This window comes from Theobroma cacao, chromosome 10 (genome assembly GCF_000208745.1).
Source record: "Theobroma cacao cultivar B97-61/B2 chromosome 10, Criollo_cocoa_genome_V2, whole genome shotgun sequence".
Classification (NCBI taxonomy): Eukaryota; Viridiplantae; Streptophyta; class Magnoliopsida; order Malvales; family Malvaceae; genus Theobroma; species Theobroma cacao.
In genome coordinates this window covers 20,450,337-20,464,569 of record NC_030859.1, presented here as the reverse complement: position 1 = coordinate 20,464,569, position 14,233 = coordinate 20,450,337, and the positions used below count along the sequence as shown (strand labels likewise).

Below are 14,233 nucleotides of genomic sequence, written 5' to 3'. Positions count from 1 at the left end.
GGCTAAAAAGAGAAGGAAGGAAGAAAAGGGAGAGAAGAAGAAAAGTCAAGCTGCCAAAAAGGGAGAAAAGACAAGAAAGAAAGAGAAGAAGAAAGAGAAAAGGAAAGAGAAGGAAGAGATGGGGGACCTGAGGGAGAGAAAGGAGAGAGGAAAGAAAAGGGGAGAGGGGGAGAGGAGTCTCGGGGTAAAGAAAAAGAAAGAGAGGGGGAGCACGGCGATGAGGAGAAGAAGGAGAGAAGGAGCAGCAGTAGAGGAGAAGAAAGAGAGAGAAGAAAGAAGAAAAAAAAGAAGAAGAATCAGAGAAGGAGCAGCGACAGAGGAGAAGAAGGAAAGGAAAAAAAAAGAATAACTAAATATACGCAAGAATCAATAGCAAAGTAGTGTCCCACTATTGTGAGGTGAGTGGATGCTAAATTTCAAAAACTATATCCCAATAAATATGTTATATATGTTATATTTGATGATTGACGAAATTGCTAGATATTGAAAAAATGTTGTTAACTTATAAACGTGAATTGTTATTATTTTGAATGGAGTAGATAGTAGTTTAATTATTAATATTCGCTTACGCATGCGATTATATGTATTTAATGAATCTAGGGGAAGTTTTAAATGAGGCTTGTTCGGGACTTAGCGAAAATCCCTCGAAAGTCTCGAACACCGGTAGCGACCAAGGAGGGGTCGTTACAATATTGGTATTAGAGCTCAGGGTTTATAAAAGTCTTAAGATTTCTTGTGTTGTCAACAGAGTGTCAAGGGTAGTGTAGAGTCTTATCCACAGTTCATGACTGCAGCATGGATTATGCATAGGAGGCTACACGAACTCCTTAATCTTAGTAAGCCACCTTTATTAATAATATTTATTAGTTATTTGAAGGGTGTTTGTTGTTGTTTAGGTACTGAGATGTCGCCTAAGACGTGAGCCGCCTTAAGAAGAATGAGACGGTTTAATGCCCCAGATTACACTACGAAAGGACCACATGCATTTTTCTCTAAGAGCAGTGGGAGAGGTGGACTAAGAGGTCGAATGGCCGAGCCTGAAAGCAGTCAAAGTACTAGTGAGAGGAGAACCGGTACCAGTTTTGGGGATACGGGAGGTGATTATCCAGAGGTACCCACTGCCACAGTAGAGGAGATAGTAGTTGGATTGCAAGGGTTAACCCAAGAGTTTGCAGAATTTAGGAGACAGGGAGTGTATCAACCAAATGAAATAATGGGTTCTAGTTTTGAAGATTCGGATGTCAACCTTATGAGGAAATAGATCGAGGAAATGTCATGGTGACTCTAGGTGATTTTATGAAATTGAAACCCTCTTCCTTTTCGGGTGCTAAATCAACAGAGGACCCACAAGTATTTTTAGATGAGATGGACAAAATTTGTACTGCATTGGGTTGTTCTAGTCGCCAGGTAGTTGAGTTGACAAGCTTTAGATTGACAGAGGTAACACAGATATGGTTCGCTACGCTCAAGCGCTGTAGACCTCCTAGTTTTGCTCCATTTACTTAGGAAGAATTCACACAGGCTTTCATGGACAGATTTCTACTTGAAAGTGTGAGAGACGCTAAGGCACAGGAGTTTGCAACCTTAATATAGGCATCTGGGATGACAGTATCAGATTATGACATCCAGTTTACTCAATTGTCAAGATATGCTTCGTATATGGTTCAGACTGAAAGGGAGAGGATCAAGAGGTTCATTAAGAGGTTACATAGGCCAATATACAGAATTCTAGTCTCTCGGAGATTCACATCCTATCCCGAAGTAGTTGATGTCGCTAGAAAAATTGAGGCAGGATGTACAGAGGTTGGGGTGGAAAGAGAAAGGAGTAAAAGAAATCAAGGTGAAGGATTTTTCAGATATAAAGACCCTAGTAGGGGTAAAGATGTTAATATAGTGGACTATCAAGTAAAAAGGCTTCGCTCTAAGGGCATCGTCTTAGTGAAAGTAATATGGCAAAACCACTCGGTAGAGGAGGCAACTTGAGAACCAAAAGAGGAAATGTGAGTAGAATATCTATATTTATTTAAGAGCAAAGTGTACTGTTAAATGTCTCTATGTTGATGTAATTCGAGGACGAATTTATTTTAAGTGGGGGAGATTGTAACGCTCTTTTCATAAAAAGACAAAAAAGAAGAAAAAGTAAGTGGGGGGGTCGGCTAAAAAGAGAAGGAAGAAAGGTGAGAGAAGAAGAAAAGTCAAGCTGCCAAAAAGGATGAAAATATAAGAAAAAAAGAGAAGAAGAAAGAGAAGGAAGAGAGTGGGGGACCCGAGGGAGAGAAAGGAGAGAGGAAAGAAAATGAGGGAGGGGAAACGGCATCTCAGGGAGAAGAAAAAGAAAGAGAAAGAGAAGAAGAAAGAGAGGGGGAGCACGACGATGAGGAGAAAAAAGAGAGGGAAGAAAAAAGAAAAAAGAAAAAGAAAAAGAAAAAGAAGGAGAGAAAGAGCAGCGGCAGAGGAGAATAATGAGAGGGAAGAAAGAAGAAAAAGAAAGAAGAAGAAGGAGAGAAGGAGCAGCGACGGAGGAGAAGAAGGAAAGGAAGAAAAAAAAAGAATAGCTAAATATACGCAAGAATCAATAGCGAAGTAGCGTCCCGCTATTGTGAGGTGAGTGGGTGCTAAATTTCAAAAACTATATCCCAATAAATATGTTATATATGTTATATTTGATGGTTGACAAAATTGCTAGATGTTGAAAAATGTTGTTAACTTATAAACGTGAATTGTTATTTTGTTGAATGGAGTAGACAGTAGTTTAATTATTAATATTCGCTTACGCATGTGATTATATGTATTTAATGAATCTAGCGGAAGTCTTAAATGAGGCTTGTTCAAGACTTAGCGGAAATCCCTCGAAAGTCTTGGACGCCGGTAGCGACCTAGGAGGGGTCGTTACAGTGGGCTTTAGAAAAAGTAGTTTTCGGTTTGAATCATATGTCATGTATCGTTCGACTCAGGTTGCTTTAAGTTTAGTTTGTTTAATTATCAAATTATTAGATGTTTGAGTCAAGTTGGTTTAAGTTTAATTTGTTTAATATACATTAATTGTCGAGTTATTACAAAATTTTGAGTTATTTTGAATCAGATCAAGTCAAGTTCGAATTATCTTCTATAATGAGTCATTTTGAATCTTGACTCATTTGGAATGCAACATATTTCATATATCAAATTACAATGAGTCTTAAGTAATTTCTTGTCGAGGTGTATTTTGAATAATTTATGACGAATTATGTTGAATTTTTCAAGTCGAGTCAAATTTGATCGCCTCTAATATTCAACAACTCAATATCTATAAATCTCTATATACACAAAAGAGAAATATAATTACCGATGCATATGTACTTCCAACTACATTTCTTTATGCAAAAATGCACCCACTTAAGACTTGCAAGGTCAACAGCCATAATAACTCAGATTGTTTTGTCAAAAATAATAGTTAATAGGTTGCTTGAATATATGAAATGATTCATACGAGATTATGCATAGCTGTTTATATCATCAATAACCCATATCAATTGGCCACCTAAGCTTCATGTGGGTCGCTATTTCAATACCTAATAGTCAATTTATACTTAAGAATGTTCTGAAGTCCACACGTGCTTTCTGTGACTTCACTTTTTATTGAATTATCATACCACTCAAAAAAAAAAAGTTGGGATGACATTTTTATTATATGGAAAAAAGAGTAAATAAACAAATTAATTTCATATATTTGGAAAGCATGCTAACTAATTAAAAAAGAAATCAAATACTAATAATTACAATTTAATTTCAAATATCAAAGATCTCTTGAAGAAAGAATGACAAGTCAGTATCATTTATGTGTATCTTGAATTCAATCATTTAGCAGATTTCTTGTCAATATGACATTTCAATAGCGTGTGGGCACCATACTTCTCAACATGCTCCAAGGGGCAGTGCATCAATTTTATTAGGCGTTGTTATGGAAATTGCATCCCCACATGTTATATAAGTGTATTATTTTTTATTTCTTTTTAATAAAAATGATCAATTTTTTTCCCACAAAATTTCTTTCGGGTGAGAGTTCTCATTACATTGTTCTCCCATTAATTCTTGCATTATCTGTTGATCTATTTATAAAAAGATTAATATTCCCACTAATCCTCCAATAAATGGTCAAAGATTTCAATTTATAAAATCACAAAGGCGAGCGTGCAATTTAGTGCTCCGATAAATTTATTATACAAGTTGATGAAATCCTACATTTCCCCCTGTGCAGCTTTAACGAAATTCTACTTCTCAAAAAAAATTATACAAGTTGAAGGAATCATCTCACTGGCATTCAAGAACACAAAGCCTTCATAATTTAAAAATTATATATATATATAAAGCTTTCATGCAAGTAAGTAAAGGAAACATTGTTGTATGGTTGTGAAGACAAAGAAATTATACATTTACGAGTGTGCATTGAGGAGGTTTGCTGACATTTTGATGGAAGCTAAAAGCCAAAGCATAATGCTGGAGTCATATGCTATGAACGGAGGAGATGGACCTTACAGCTATGCCCAGAACTCCTTGTATCAGGTACCACCTGTAGCTTCATTACTACTATTAATGAGAATTTAGCCTAATAAACTTAAGCACGGATTCCCTGTTATTTTGCAGAGAGGACTTATGGAGGCTGCCAAAGGTATGATCAATGAGGAAATCGCCATGAAACTTGACATTCAAGAACTTTCATTAGCAGCTTCAGAGCCAATAAGGATTGCAGACTTAGGTTGCTCTTGTGGACCTAATACAATTCTGGCAGTCCAACATATAATAGACGCTCTAATGCGCAAGTTCCAAAGCCATTCAACTCCTGAATTCCAGGTTTTCTTCAATGACCATGTTAGCAATGACTTCAATTCTCTGTTTGCATCACTCTCAGTCCTTGGGAAGCAATACTATGCAGCTAGTGCTCCTGGTTCTTTCCATGGTCGCCTATTTCCCAAGGCTACCGTGCATTTTGTTTACTCATCATATGCACTCAATTGGCTCTCTAAGGTCCCAGAAAGGGTCGTAGACAAAACTGATCCTGCCTGGAATCAGGGTAGGATTCATTACACAGGTGCTCCAAAGGAAGTGTTAGAAGCTTATTCGGATCAATATGCCAAGGACATTGACTCATTTTTACAAGCAAGAGTGAAAGAGCTTGCGCCTGGCGGGTTAATGGCTCTTCTAATACCAGCTGTTCCAGATGTGATCACCGACCCTCAAATTACAATAGGATCAGAATTTAAACTTGTGGGTTCTTGCCTCATGGACATGGCAAAATTGGTAACTTTCTTTCGTTCTTATTTTTTTTTCAATAATTTATATTTATCAATATTCTAATCAATTACTCCCTCCGTTTCAAATTGAATATTGTCCATCCAAATGACATAAAATTTAGAAACTTAGATATTAAAATAGTAACATAAATTAGCTCAAGTCTAACAAGAATAACTTGTGGAATGAACTTAGCTTGCTCATTAGGCATATGGCTGTGATGCAGGGAATGGTAAGTGAGGCGAAGGTTGATACTTTCAACTTGCCTATTTACTTCACATACCCAAAAGAATTGCGGCAAATTATAGAGGAAAATGGATGTTTCAGCATTGAAAGGATGGAGGTATTGAACATCCCAAAGCAGCACATAGTCATGCCAGACCTAAGACAGCGAATGCTGTACATTAGAGCTATCTTGGAACCACTCATTAAGAATCACTTCGGAAATGAAATCATTGATCAACTCTTCGAGATATACTCAAGGAAACTTTCAGAGTCATCCATTTTCTTGAACCCAGAATGCCAGAAAACAACTGCAATCTTCCTTCTTCTCAAGCCTATATAATGTAAATTAATAAGGAATATACTTATCTCATTTTCTTTTCTTTTTAAGAAGAGAAGAAAGTTACTATTTAACTATTAGCAGTTACATTGTTATTAATAACATGAACGATGGCACCATTTTATCATGTATTCCTAATTGGTTGATATGCAAATGAACATGAATTTGAGTTTTCTTATATCTGATTTTTTTTTTTCTAGTTCAATTACCTTTGATTTTGTATTGATTTTAATCTGATGCTTTCAATTCACATTTCTATACAGTCATATTTTTTATCATATTCAATAGAAACAAAAAAAAAAATATTCCAATAGTTGGCAAGAGAGAGAACTTTTAGAGCTTGGAAGGAAGATTTGAAAAAAGAAAGGCATAATATGGTACTTAAAAAGAGGAAATTATGAAGAATAACCTTTCTTGACAAGGGCATTTTAAAAATAACCATCAAAATAAATTTAACTATTTTTAACCATATTTAGCTATGACTTGATAAAAATACCCTTGAAACTATTTCAAATAAATTAAACCATTTATCCTAATTTCTCTCCATTTGTGCTTCCGATTTCTCTCTCTCACCATCCCACTCTCTCTAATTTTATCGATTTCTCTCTTCGGCATTCGTCTGCTATGCTCTTGATTTCTCTCTCCCATATTTTCAGATTTTTCTTTGTTGCGCTTTCAAGACACCAAGCAATGGTTTTGATGTGCTTGGGTGGATGGTTATTCGGAGAATTTGATTTTTAGGTGTTTTGAATAAAACTAAAATGGTAGAAATGATCACAGATGTTTGAAATAGCTTTTAATTGGATCAATTTGGGACCCAGACACCAATAAACTCAAAATTTTGAAATTTATAAGTCTAGGTTTTCAAAGGAAATTTTTTTCCATTTTTAGTCGAAATAGGTGTTTTAGATAAGAAAATTTGTGTTTTGATTTATGAAAACATGTTAGAAACACTTTAATCGTTGCCAAATTGTCAAAAAAAAAAAAGAAATGAAGAGAGTTGAGAAAATTTAAAATTTTGATTCGTAAATAACAACAACATTTTAGGTATTAAAGTGTAACAAAATGTTTTTCAACATGACATGTAATAATAATATTTTTTCAATATGGCGTGTAACAATAATATTTTTTTCAATATAACGTGTAACAACCTAACCACAGCGTGTCACATATTTTTGTACATGGTGTGTAACAACCTAACCATGGCGTGTCACATGTTTTTATACATGACGTGTAGCAACCTAACCATGGCATGTAACAACCTAACCATGTCATATCACATGTTTTTGTACATGGCATGTAACATATTTTTGTACATGGTATGTAACAACCGAACTATGGCATGTCATATGTTTTTGTACATAGCGTGTAACAACTTAAACCATGTCGTGTCATATGTTTTTGTACATGGTGTGTAACATGTTTTTTTACATAACGTGTAACAACCTAACCATGACGTATCACATGTTTTTGTATACGGCGTGTAACAACCTAACCATGACGTGTAACATGTTTTTGTACATGACGTGTAATTTTATTAAGGGTAATTTTGTCCAACTTGGCTAAAAATAGCTACAATTATAAAGAAGGTTATTTTTGAAAACATCTTGTCTATAAGAATTATTTTTAAAAATGCCCCCTTAAAAAAACCCTAGAATTATTTAAGAAAATTAAAATAAATTCTTATTCTTTCATTGTCTTTAATCAAATTTTTATTTTTTATTTTAAATCAAATAAATCTTTATGACTAATGGTTAACTAATTATTGTTAATTAAAATATTACTTGTCATTCTGTTCCACAAAACGATGACGTTGTTTGCTGATATTTCATATCGTATGATATTGTGACATATCGACATATTATATTGCATGATAATGTGACGTACTGATATGATATAATGACATGACCTTATAGGATTTTCACCCTCTATGTAAACGGTATGTGAGCGTCACGTGGACATAAAATCACAAGTGATATTCCAATAGGAATTAATCAACTACTAATTATAAAAGCTTATTTAACTCAAAATAAAAATACAGAAATTTAATTAAACATAATATAAAAATAAAAATTTATTTAAATTTTTTTAAATAATTCAAGAGCTTTTCAATTATGTGAAAAAGAAAAGTAACTGTTAGTGAATTAAATTTCATTAATAAGCATTAAAGTTTAAAAAGGGTCCCCTTTATCGAAACAAGGGCAATGGCTGATACAGGCACAATAGTAGCAGCTCCACATGACATCAAAATGAGCTTACTTAAATTGGTTAAAATACACCATGTTCATCACAGTAGCAGATTGCCAAAGTCCCCATTCATACATTAGACAACCTTAGTGGCAACACCATACAAGCATAGACAGCAGTCAACAACGGTGGCAACAACATTAACGGGAGGCAGAATCAGTGCCTCCACCCCATAAGAAAGCTCGTTGAAGCTTCTCCAATTTTTGGATGACGCCCTTAAAGGCCTGAAAGATGGAGAGGTAATAAAGAGGCAATGAATTAAGCACTAAGTTAATGAAAGCTAACCTTCTGTCAAGGGACAGATATTTACACTGCCAAAGGGCAAACCTTTGCCTGAATTGGTCTACCACCGGTTCCCATGTGCTAGCTGCTCTTGGACTGACACCAAGAGGAATGCCGAGATAGGTGAAGGGGAGGGATCCCACAGAGCACCGAAGAATGTTAGTCATTGCTCATTGACTCTGTGATGCCCAAAGGATAAACACTAGATTAGTTGAAGTTGATTTTCAGTCCCGAGTTTAGCTCGAAATATCTCAAACTCCGTCAGACAACCAAGGCATAATGTAGGTCTGACTCCATGAAGATAATGATGTCATCTGCAAATTGCAAGTGTGAGATAAGACTTTGTCTGAATAATTTAACCAAACTTGAAATAATTTATGACGGGTTATGCTGGATTTTTCAAGTCAAGTCAAATTTGATCACCTCTAATCTTTGATAACTCTATATCCAATAAATCTCTATATACACAAAAGAGAAATAATTAGTGATGCATTTGTACTTCCAACTACATTTCTCTATGCAAAAATGCACCCACTTAAGACTTCCAAGGTCTAACAGCCATCGGTAATGCTTTTGTTCCCACCCTTCCTGTGGGCGGTCTCTTCTATTGTATCTTGAATAGCTGAAAAAAAAATTCATACGAGCTTATGCATGACCAGCTAAGCTTTATGTCGGTCGCGATTACAAAACGTAATAGTCAATTCATACTGAAAACATTTCTATTACAAGGAAAAAAGAATAAAGAAACCAATTCATTTCATATATTTGGCAAGCATGCTAAACGGGACTAATTAAAAAATAAATAATCGATGAGGGCCATTCTATCTAAGTACTTTTATGGAGGTTTGTTTTTTTTGAAAGATGATTTTATTAACACTAAGTTATCGTGTCATCCAAAATTTTTTATTGTTTGTTAAAGATTTCTACTGGCATAAGATATCTGACTTGTGCAAAAAAATAAAATATACCAAGGTTAATTAACTAGAACTGTATCAATATATTTAAATATGTAATTGACATTTTGCATAACAAAAGTGCTAAAGCTCTTATCCAACTAGGCAATCTTTTTTTTCCCACAATATTTCTTTCCAGTGAGAGTTCTAATTAATGCTTTGTTCTCCCAATTTAATCTTGCATTATCTTTTGAGCCATTTATAAAAAATGAAAATGGACAAACGTTAATATCTCCAATAAATTAAGTACTACGATATGGTCAAAGATTTCAATTATAAAATGACTAAGGCGGTGTGCAATTTAGACTCCGATAAATTTTATTATACAAGTTGATGGAATCATCTCACCGGCATGCCAGAGTACAAAGCCTTCACATTTTATATATATATATATATAAAGCTTTCGAGCAGAAAAGGAAAACAGTGTTATATGGTTGTGAAGACAACGAAATTATACAGTTGCGAGTGTGCATAGAGGAGGTTTGCTGACATTTTGATGGAAGCTAAAAGCCAAAGCTTGGTGCCCGAGTCATATGCTATCAACGGAGGAGATGGACCTTACAGCTATGCCCAGAACTCCTTGTATCAGGTACCACCTGTAACTTCATTAATACTACAATGAAACCCCATGCAAATGGGTAGATGCTTTAATAACGTACAAGGTAATCCTTAAGGAGCATTTAGCCTAATAAATTTAAGCATGGATGCCCTGTCATTTTGCAGAGAGGAATTATGGAGGCTGCCAAAGGTATGATCAATGAGGAAATCGCCATGAAACTTGACATTCAAAAACTTTCATTAGCAGCTTCAGAGCCAATAAGGATTGCAGACTTAGGTTGCTCTTGTGGAGCCAATACAATTCTGGCAATCCAAAATATCATGGAGGCTCTAAAGCGCAAGTTCCGAACCCATCCAACTCCTGAATTTCAGGTCTTTTTCAATGACCAAGTTAGCAATGACTTCAATTCACTGTTTGCATCACTTCCTGTACTTGGGAGGCAATACTATGCAGCTAGTGTTCCAGGTTCTTTCCATGGCCGCCTATTTCCCACGGCTTCCCTGCATTTTGTTTACTCATCATGTGCACTCCATTGGCTCTCTAAGGTGCCAAAAGGGGTGGTAGACAAAACTGATCCTGCCTGGAATGAGGGTAGGATTCATTACACTGGTGCACCAAAGGAAGTGTTTGAAGCTTATTCGGATCAGTTTGCGAAGGACATAGACTCATTTTTACAAGCAAGAGGGAAAGAACTTGCACCTGGCGGGTTAATGGCTCTTCTTATACCCGCTATTCCTGATGTGATCTCCCACCCTCAGATTACAACAGGATCAGAACCTGAACTTTTGGGTTCTTGCCTTGTGGACATGGCAAAAATGGTAACATCTTTCTTTTTTTTTAATAATTACAGTACTCTGTCCATTTCAAATTGAATATTCCCAATCCAAATGACATAAAATTTTATAAATAAAGTATTAAAATAGTAAGATAAATATTTAATTGGGAACCAAAGGAATACCGTTTATCAGTTTCTTCGCTTAGCTCAAGTCTAACAAGAATAACTTGTGGAATGAATTTAGCTTGCTCATGTAGGGAAACGGTTGTGATGCAGGGAATAGTAAGTGAGGCGAAGGTTGATACTTTCAACTTGCCTATTTACTTCACATACCCAAAAGAATTGCGGCAAATTATAGAGGGGAACGGATGTTTCAGCATTAAGAGGATGGAGATACTGAACATCCCAAAGCAGCGCATAGTCATGCCTGAACCAAGACAGCGAACGCTGTACCTGAGAGCTCTCTTGGAAGCACTCATTGAGAAACACTTCGGAAATGAAATCATTGATCAACTCTTCGAGATATACTTAAGGAAACTGTCGGAGTCACCCATTATCTTGAACCCGGAATACCAGGAAACAACTGCACTCTTCGTCCTCCTCAAGCTAAATTAATAAGGAATGCTTATCTCATTTCTCAATAAAGATTGAAGAAAGTTTTTCCTTTTTCAATAAGAGAAGAAAGTTACTATTCAATTATTAGCAGTTTCATTGTTATTAATAACATGAACCACCGAGCCCTTTTACCATGCAGTCCTAATTGGTTGATATGGAAAGAAAATGACTGTGATTAGAGCTACTAGAGGTGGCAAAATGGATGAGTTTTGGTTGCTTCGGTTGGTTCAAACTTGGGGTTAAGTTCAATTTAGATACGAGTCACTTTTGAATTCAAATTATTTTGAATTTGAATTGCCTTGTATCCGAACTTTGTTTTTATTCAATTATCTTTGATTTTGTATTGATTTTAATTTTTTTTAATTAAGAAAAATGATTCGAACTTTACGTTTTAAATAGAGAATTACATACCAATCAATAAATTAAATGCTCTAGTGCTATATAAATTTTAATTTGATGCTTTCGATTGTCATCTTTATACAATCATATTTTTATCACATTCAACAAGAACAAAGAATTTATTGCAATAGAAACAAAAAAGAAGAGAGAGAACATGTTTATAGCATGGAAGGAAGATTTGAAAAAAAGAAGAGTAACTTAGTAATTTTGATGCTGGGACGATGACATGTGTGTGAGTGTTATTTCAGCTACTTAATTATTGCGAAATGAATATAAATCAGCTACTTATTGATGGGGCTAATTAATTTTTTATCGTGTGGATAAGGTCATAATCAAAGCTTAACCATACTCTTTTCCATTGAAAGTAAAAGGCCAAAATAATTGTGCATTTTTAAGCTTGAATTATTTGTGCAAGATAAACTGAATTCCACTTTTTTTAATTAATGGAACAATTTACGTGCGGCACTTTTTTATTATTGCATTAAATTTATAGTCACTTTATTACTATGGAGACGTTTACAAACTTGCCTTTGTTAACACTACTACCAAAACTTTGAATAAAGCATGAATTATATATATGTGTGGGTATGTATGTATGTATTATCTATATGTCACCCAAAACATTTGAAAAGAAGTAGGTAAGGTACTTTAATCCTATATCGGATGATTAAGAGTGATCCTGATTACTTTAACAAGTTGGTTTTTTGAAGAAATGGTTATGATTCCGTAACACATGCATATGCATGTATATATGTATGTATGTAATTGATATTATCCACCTAAGCTGTCTTACTAATTTTGTTTACATTTCTTTCGAGTGGTAGTACTTCTTACTATTGGTTTTATGAAGGGTAAATAAGAATTACTGATAATTGGAAGGGAAAATGCCATGATGCATGAAGAAAAGGCTTTGAGCCAGCATCAAAATAGAATTGGAAAGTTCACAAATAGTAATGACAGTAATGGTAAATGTGGATGCTTTAGTTGTCCATGGATCTTTTTTTTTTGTTGGAGTCCATCTTCGACCACTAAAATAAAGAACAAATCCTTTATTCTTCTTTTTTGTTCCAATATATATGATTCTTCATCACGAAGTATACATAGTTAATAAACATACATGCGTATAGATTAATCAATTATTATTGATTAAATTCTTGAAAAAGTAAAGAATTTTTTATCTTATCATATAATTAAACAAGGGATGATAGAAGAACAGATGTGCAAAGAAATTACAACTTATTAAATAATTCTTTGATATAATAAATAAAAGGCATCACATTCACATGCATGCAATGATGTGGTACATATATATTATTTTTTATTATGATAAACAAACAAAGTCAACTAAAAATACCTTTATCAACATTAACTTGCATGTTAATCATCATTCAACAACTAATTAATGATTATTATGGACTAGGTTTGATAGATATGATTTAAAGATTCTTCATATCTTCTGCACTAGCTGAGTTTCCTTCATTTTAAAAATGAAGAGAGAGAACTATTTATTACAGTTTAAGAACAAAAGCAAAGTAGAGGCATGCACATGCAACTACTTTTATTTTTTTTTCTTTTTATATATATATATATATATATAATTGCACACACATATTTTTCAAAGTTAAAAAAAAAAAAGAAGAAATACTAAGTAGCAAATTTATCACCAAGAATTTAAAGATATCATGACATGCCATGTGTCACATGGATCACATTACCACAAATTAATGTAGGATATTTATTATTTCAGAAAATGAGAACAATATGGTTTAAAAGTTAGTTTATTTGTTCACACTTGATGATAATTTAATTTATAATTTTATTGAGTAAAATTAAGGTGTAATTCCTATGAAAACAGAACTTATTCATAGAATGTTAGTTGGAAAAAAATAAAATCATAGAATGTCATATGGAAAAAGTTGAAATCAAAAAAGATGTAGGTGAAATTTATTATTATTATTATTATTATTTATATCCTTACTCAATGCTAGTGGATAATAAAAGCAACACTTTTGATGTCAACAGTCATACTAACTCAAATGATTTTGTAAGAAATAGCCTTTAATAAGATTTTTGAATATATATGAAATAATTCATAACAAAAATATTCATAGTTGTTTACATTAACGGTGTAATTTTTACGGGAATAAAACTACTCACAGGGTATTAATTGAAGAAAAAAAAATCACAAAGTGTCTTACAAGAAAAGTTGAAATCACAAAAATATAAGTAGAATTTATTTTTTATATTTTAAATCCTTATTCCATGATTATGGATAAAAACAAATAAGATTTTTGAGATCAACAACCATAATAACCCATATTGTTTTGTAGAAAATCGCTTTGAATAAGTTGTTTGAATCTATGAAATAAATCATACGAAATTATGGATAGCTGTCTATATCATCAATAACTCATATCAATTGGGCACCTAAGCTTCAAGTGGGTCGCTATTTCAATACCTAATAGTCAATTCATACCCAAGGAAGTTGGATGGCATTTTTATTGCAAGGAAAAAAAGAATAAATAAACCAATTAATTTTGTATACTTGGGAAGCATGCTAAACGTGACTCGTT

General features: G+C 33.8%; 2 protein-coding genes across 4 annotated transcripts; both read left to right on the top strand.

Moving 5' to 3' along the window:
• Nucleotides 2,480-5,957, top strand: LOC18587358 (probable S-adenosylmethionine-dependent methyltransferase At5g37990). Of its 3 annotated transcripts, none has more exons than XM_018129009.1 (4): nucleotides 2,480-2,604; nucleotides 4,396-4,542; nucleotides 4,624-5,277; nucleotides 5,495-5,957. In XM_018129009.1, exons 2-4 carry the CDS (start codon nucleotides 4,450-4,452, stop codon nucleotides 5,831-5,833), a joined length of 1,086 nt encoding a protein of 361 aa, XP_017984498.1. In that variant the 5' UTR covers nucleotides 2,480-2,604; nucleotides 4,396-4,449; the 3' UTR covers nucleotides 5,834-5,957. The 3 variants fall into 3 exon arrangements, with proteins under 3 accessions (XP_017984498.1, XP_017984499.1, XP_017984497.1); XM_018129010.1 differs by lacking the exon at nucleotides 2,480-2,604 and having other exon boundaries at nucleotides 4,212-4,542; nucleotides 4,624-4,830; nucleotides 5,050-5,277; XM_018129008.1 differs by lacking the exon at nucleotides 2,480-2,604 and having other exon boundaries at nucleotides 4,212-4,542.
• LOC18587356 (probable S-adenosylmethionine-dependent methyltransferase At5g37990) lies at nucleotides 9,765-11,509 on the top strand. Its single transcript, XM_007011093.2, has 3 exons — nucleotides 9,765-9,901; nucleotides 10,036-10,689; nucleotides 10,923-11,509. Exons 1-3 carry the CDS (start codon nucleotides 9,809-9,811, stop codon nucleotides 11,259-11,261), a joined length of 1,086 nt encoding a protein of 361 aa, XP_007011155.2. The 5' UTR covers nucleotides 9,765-9,808; the 3' UTR covers nucleotides 11,262-11,509.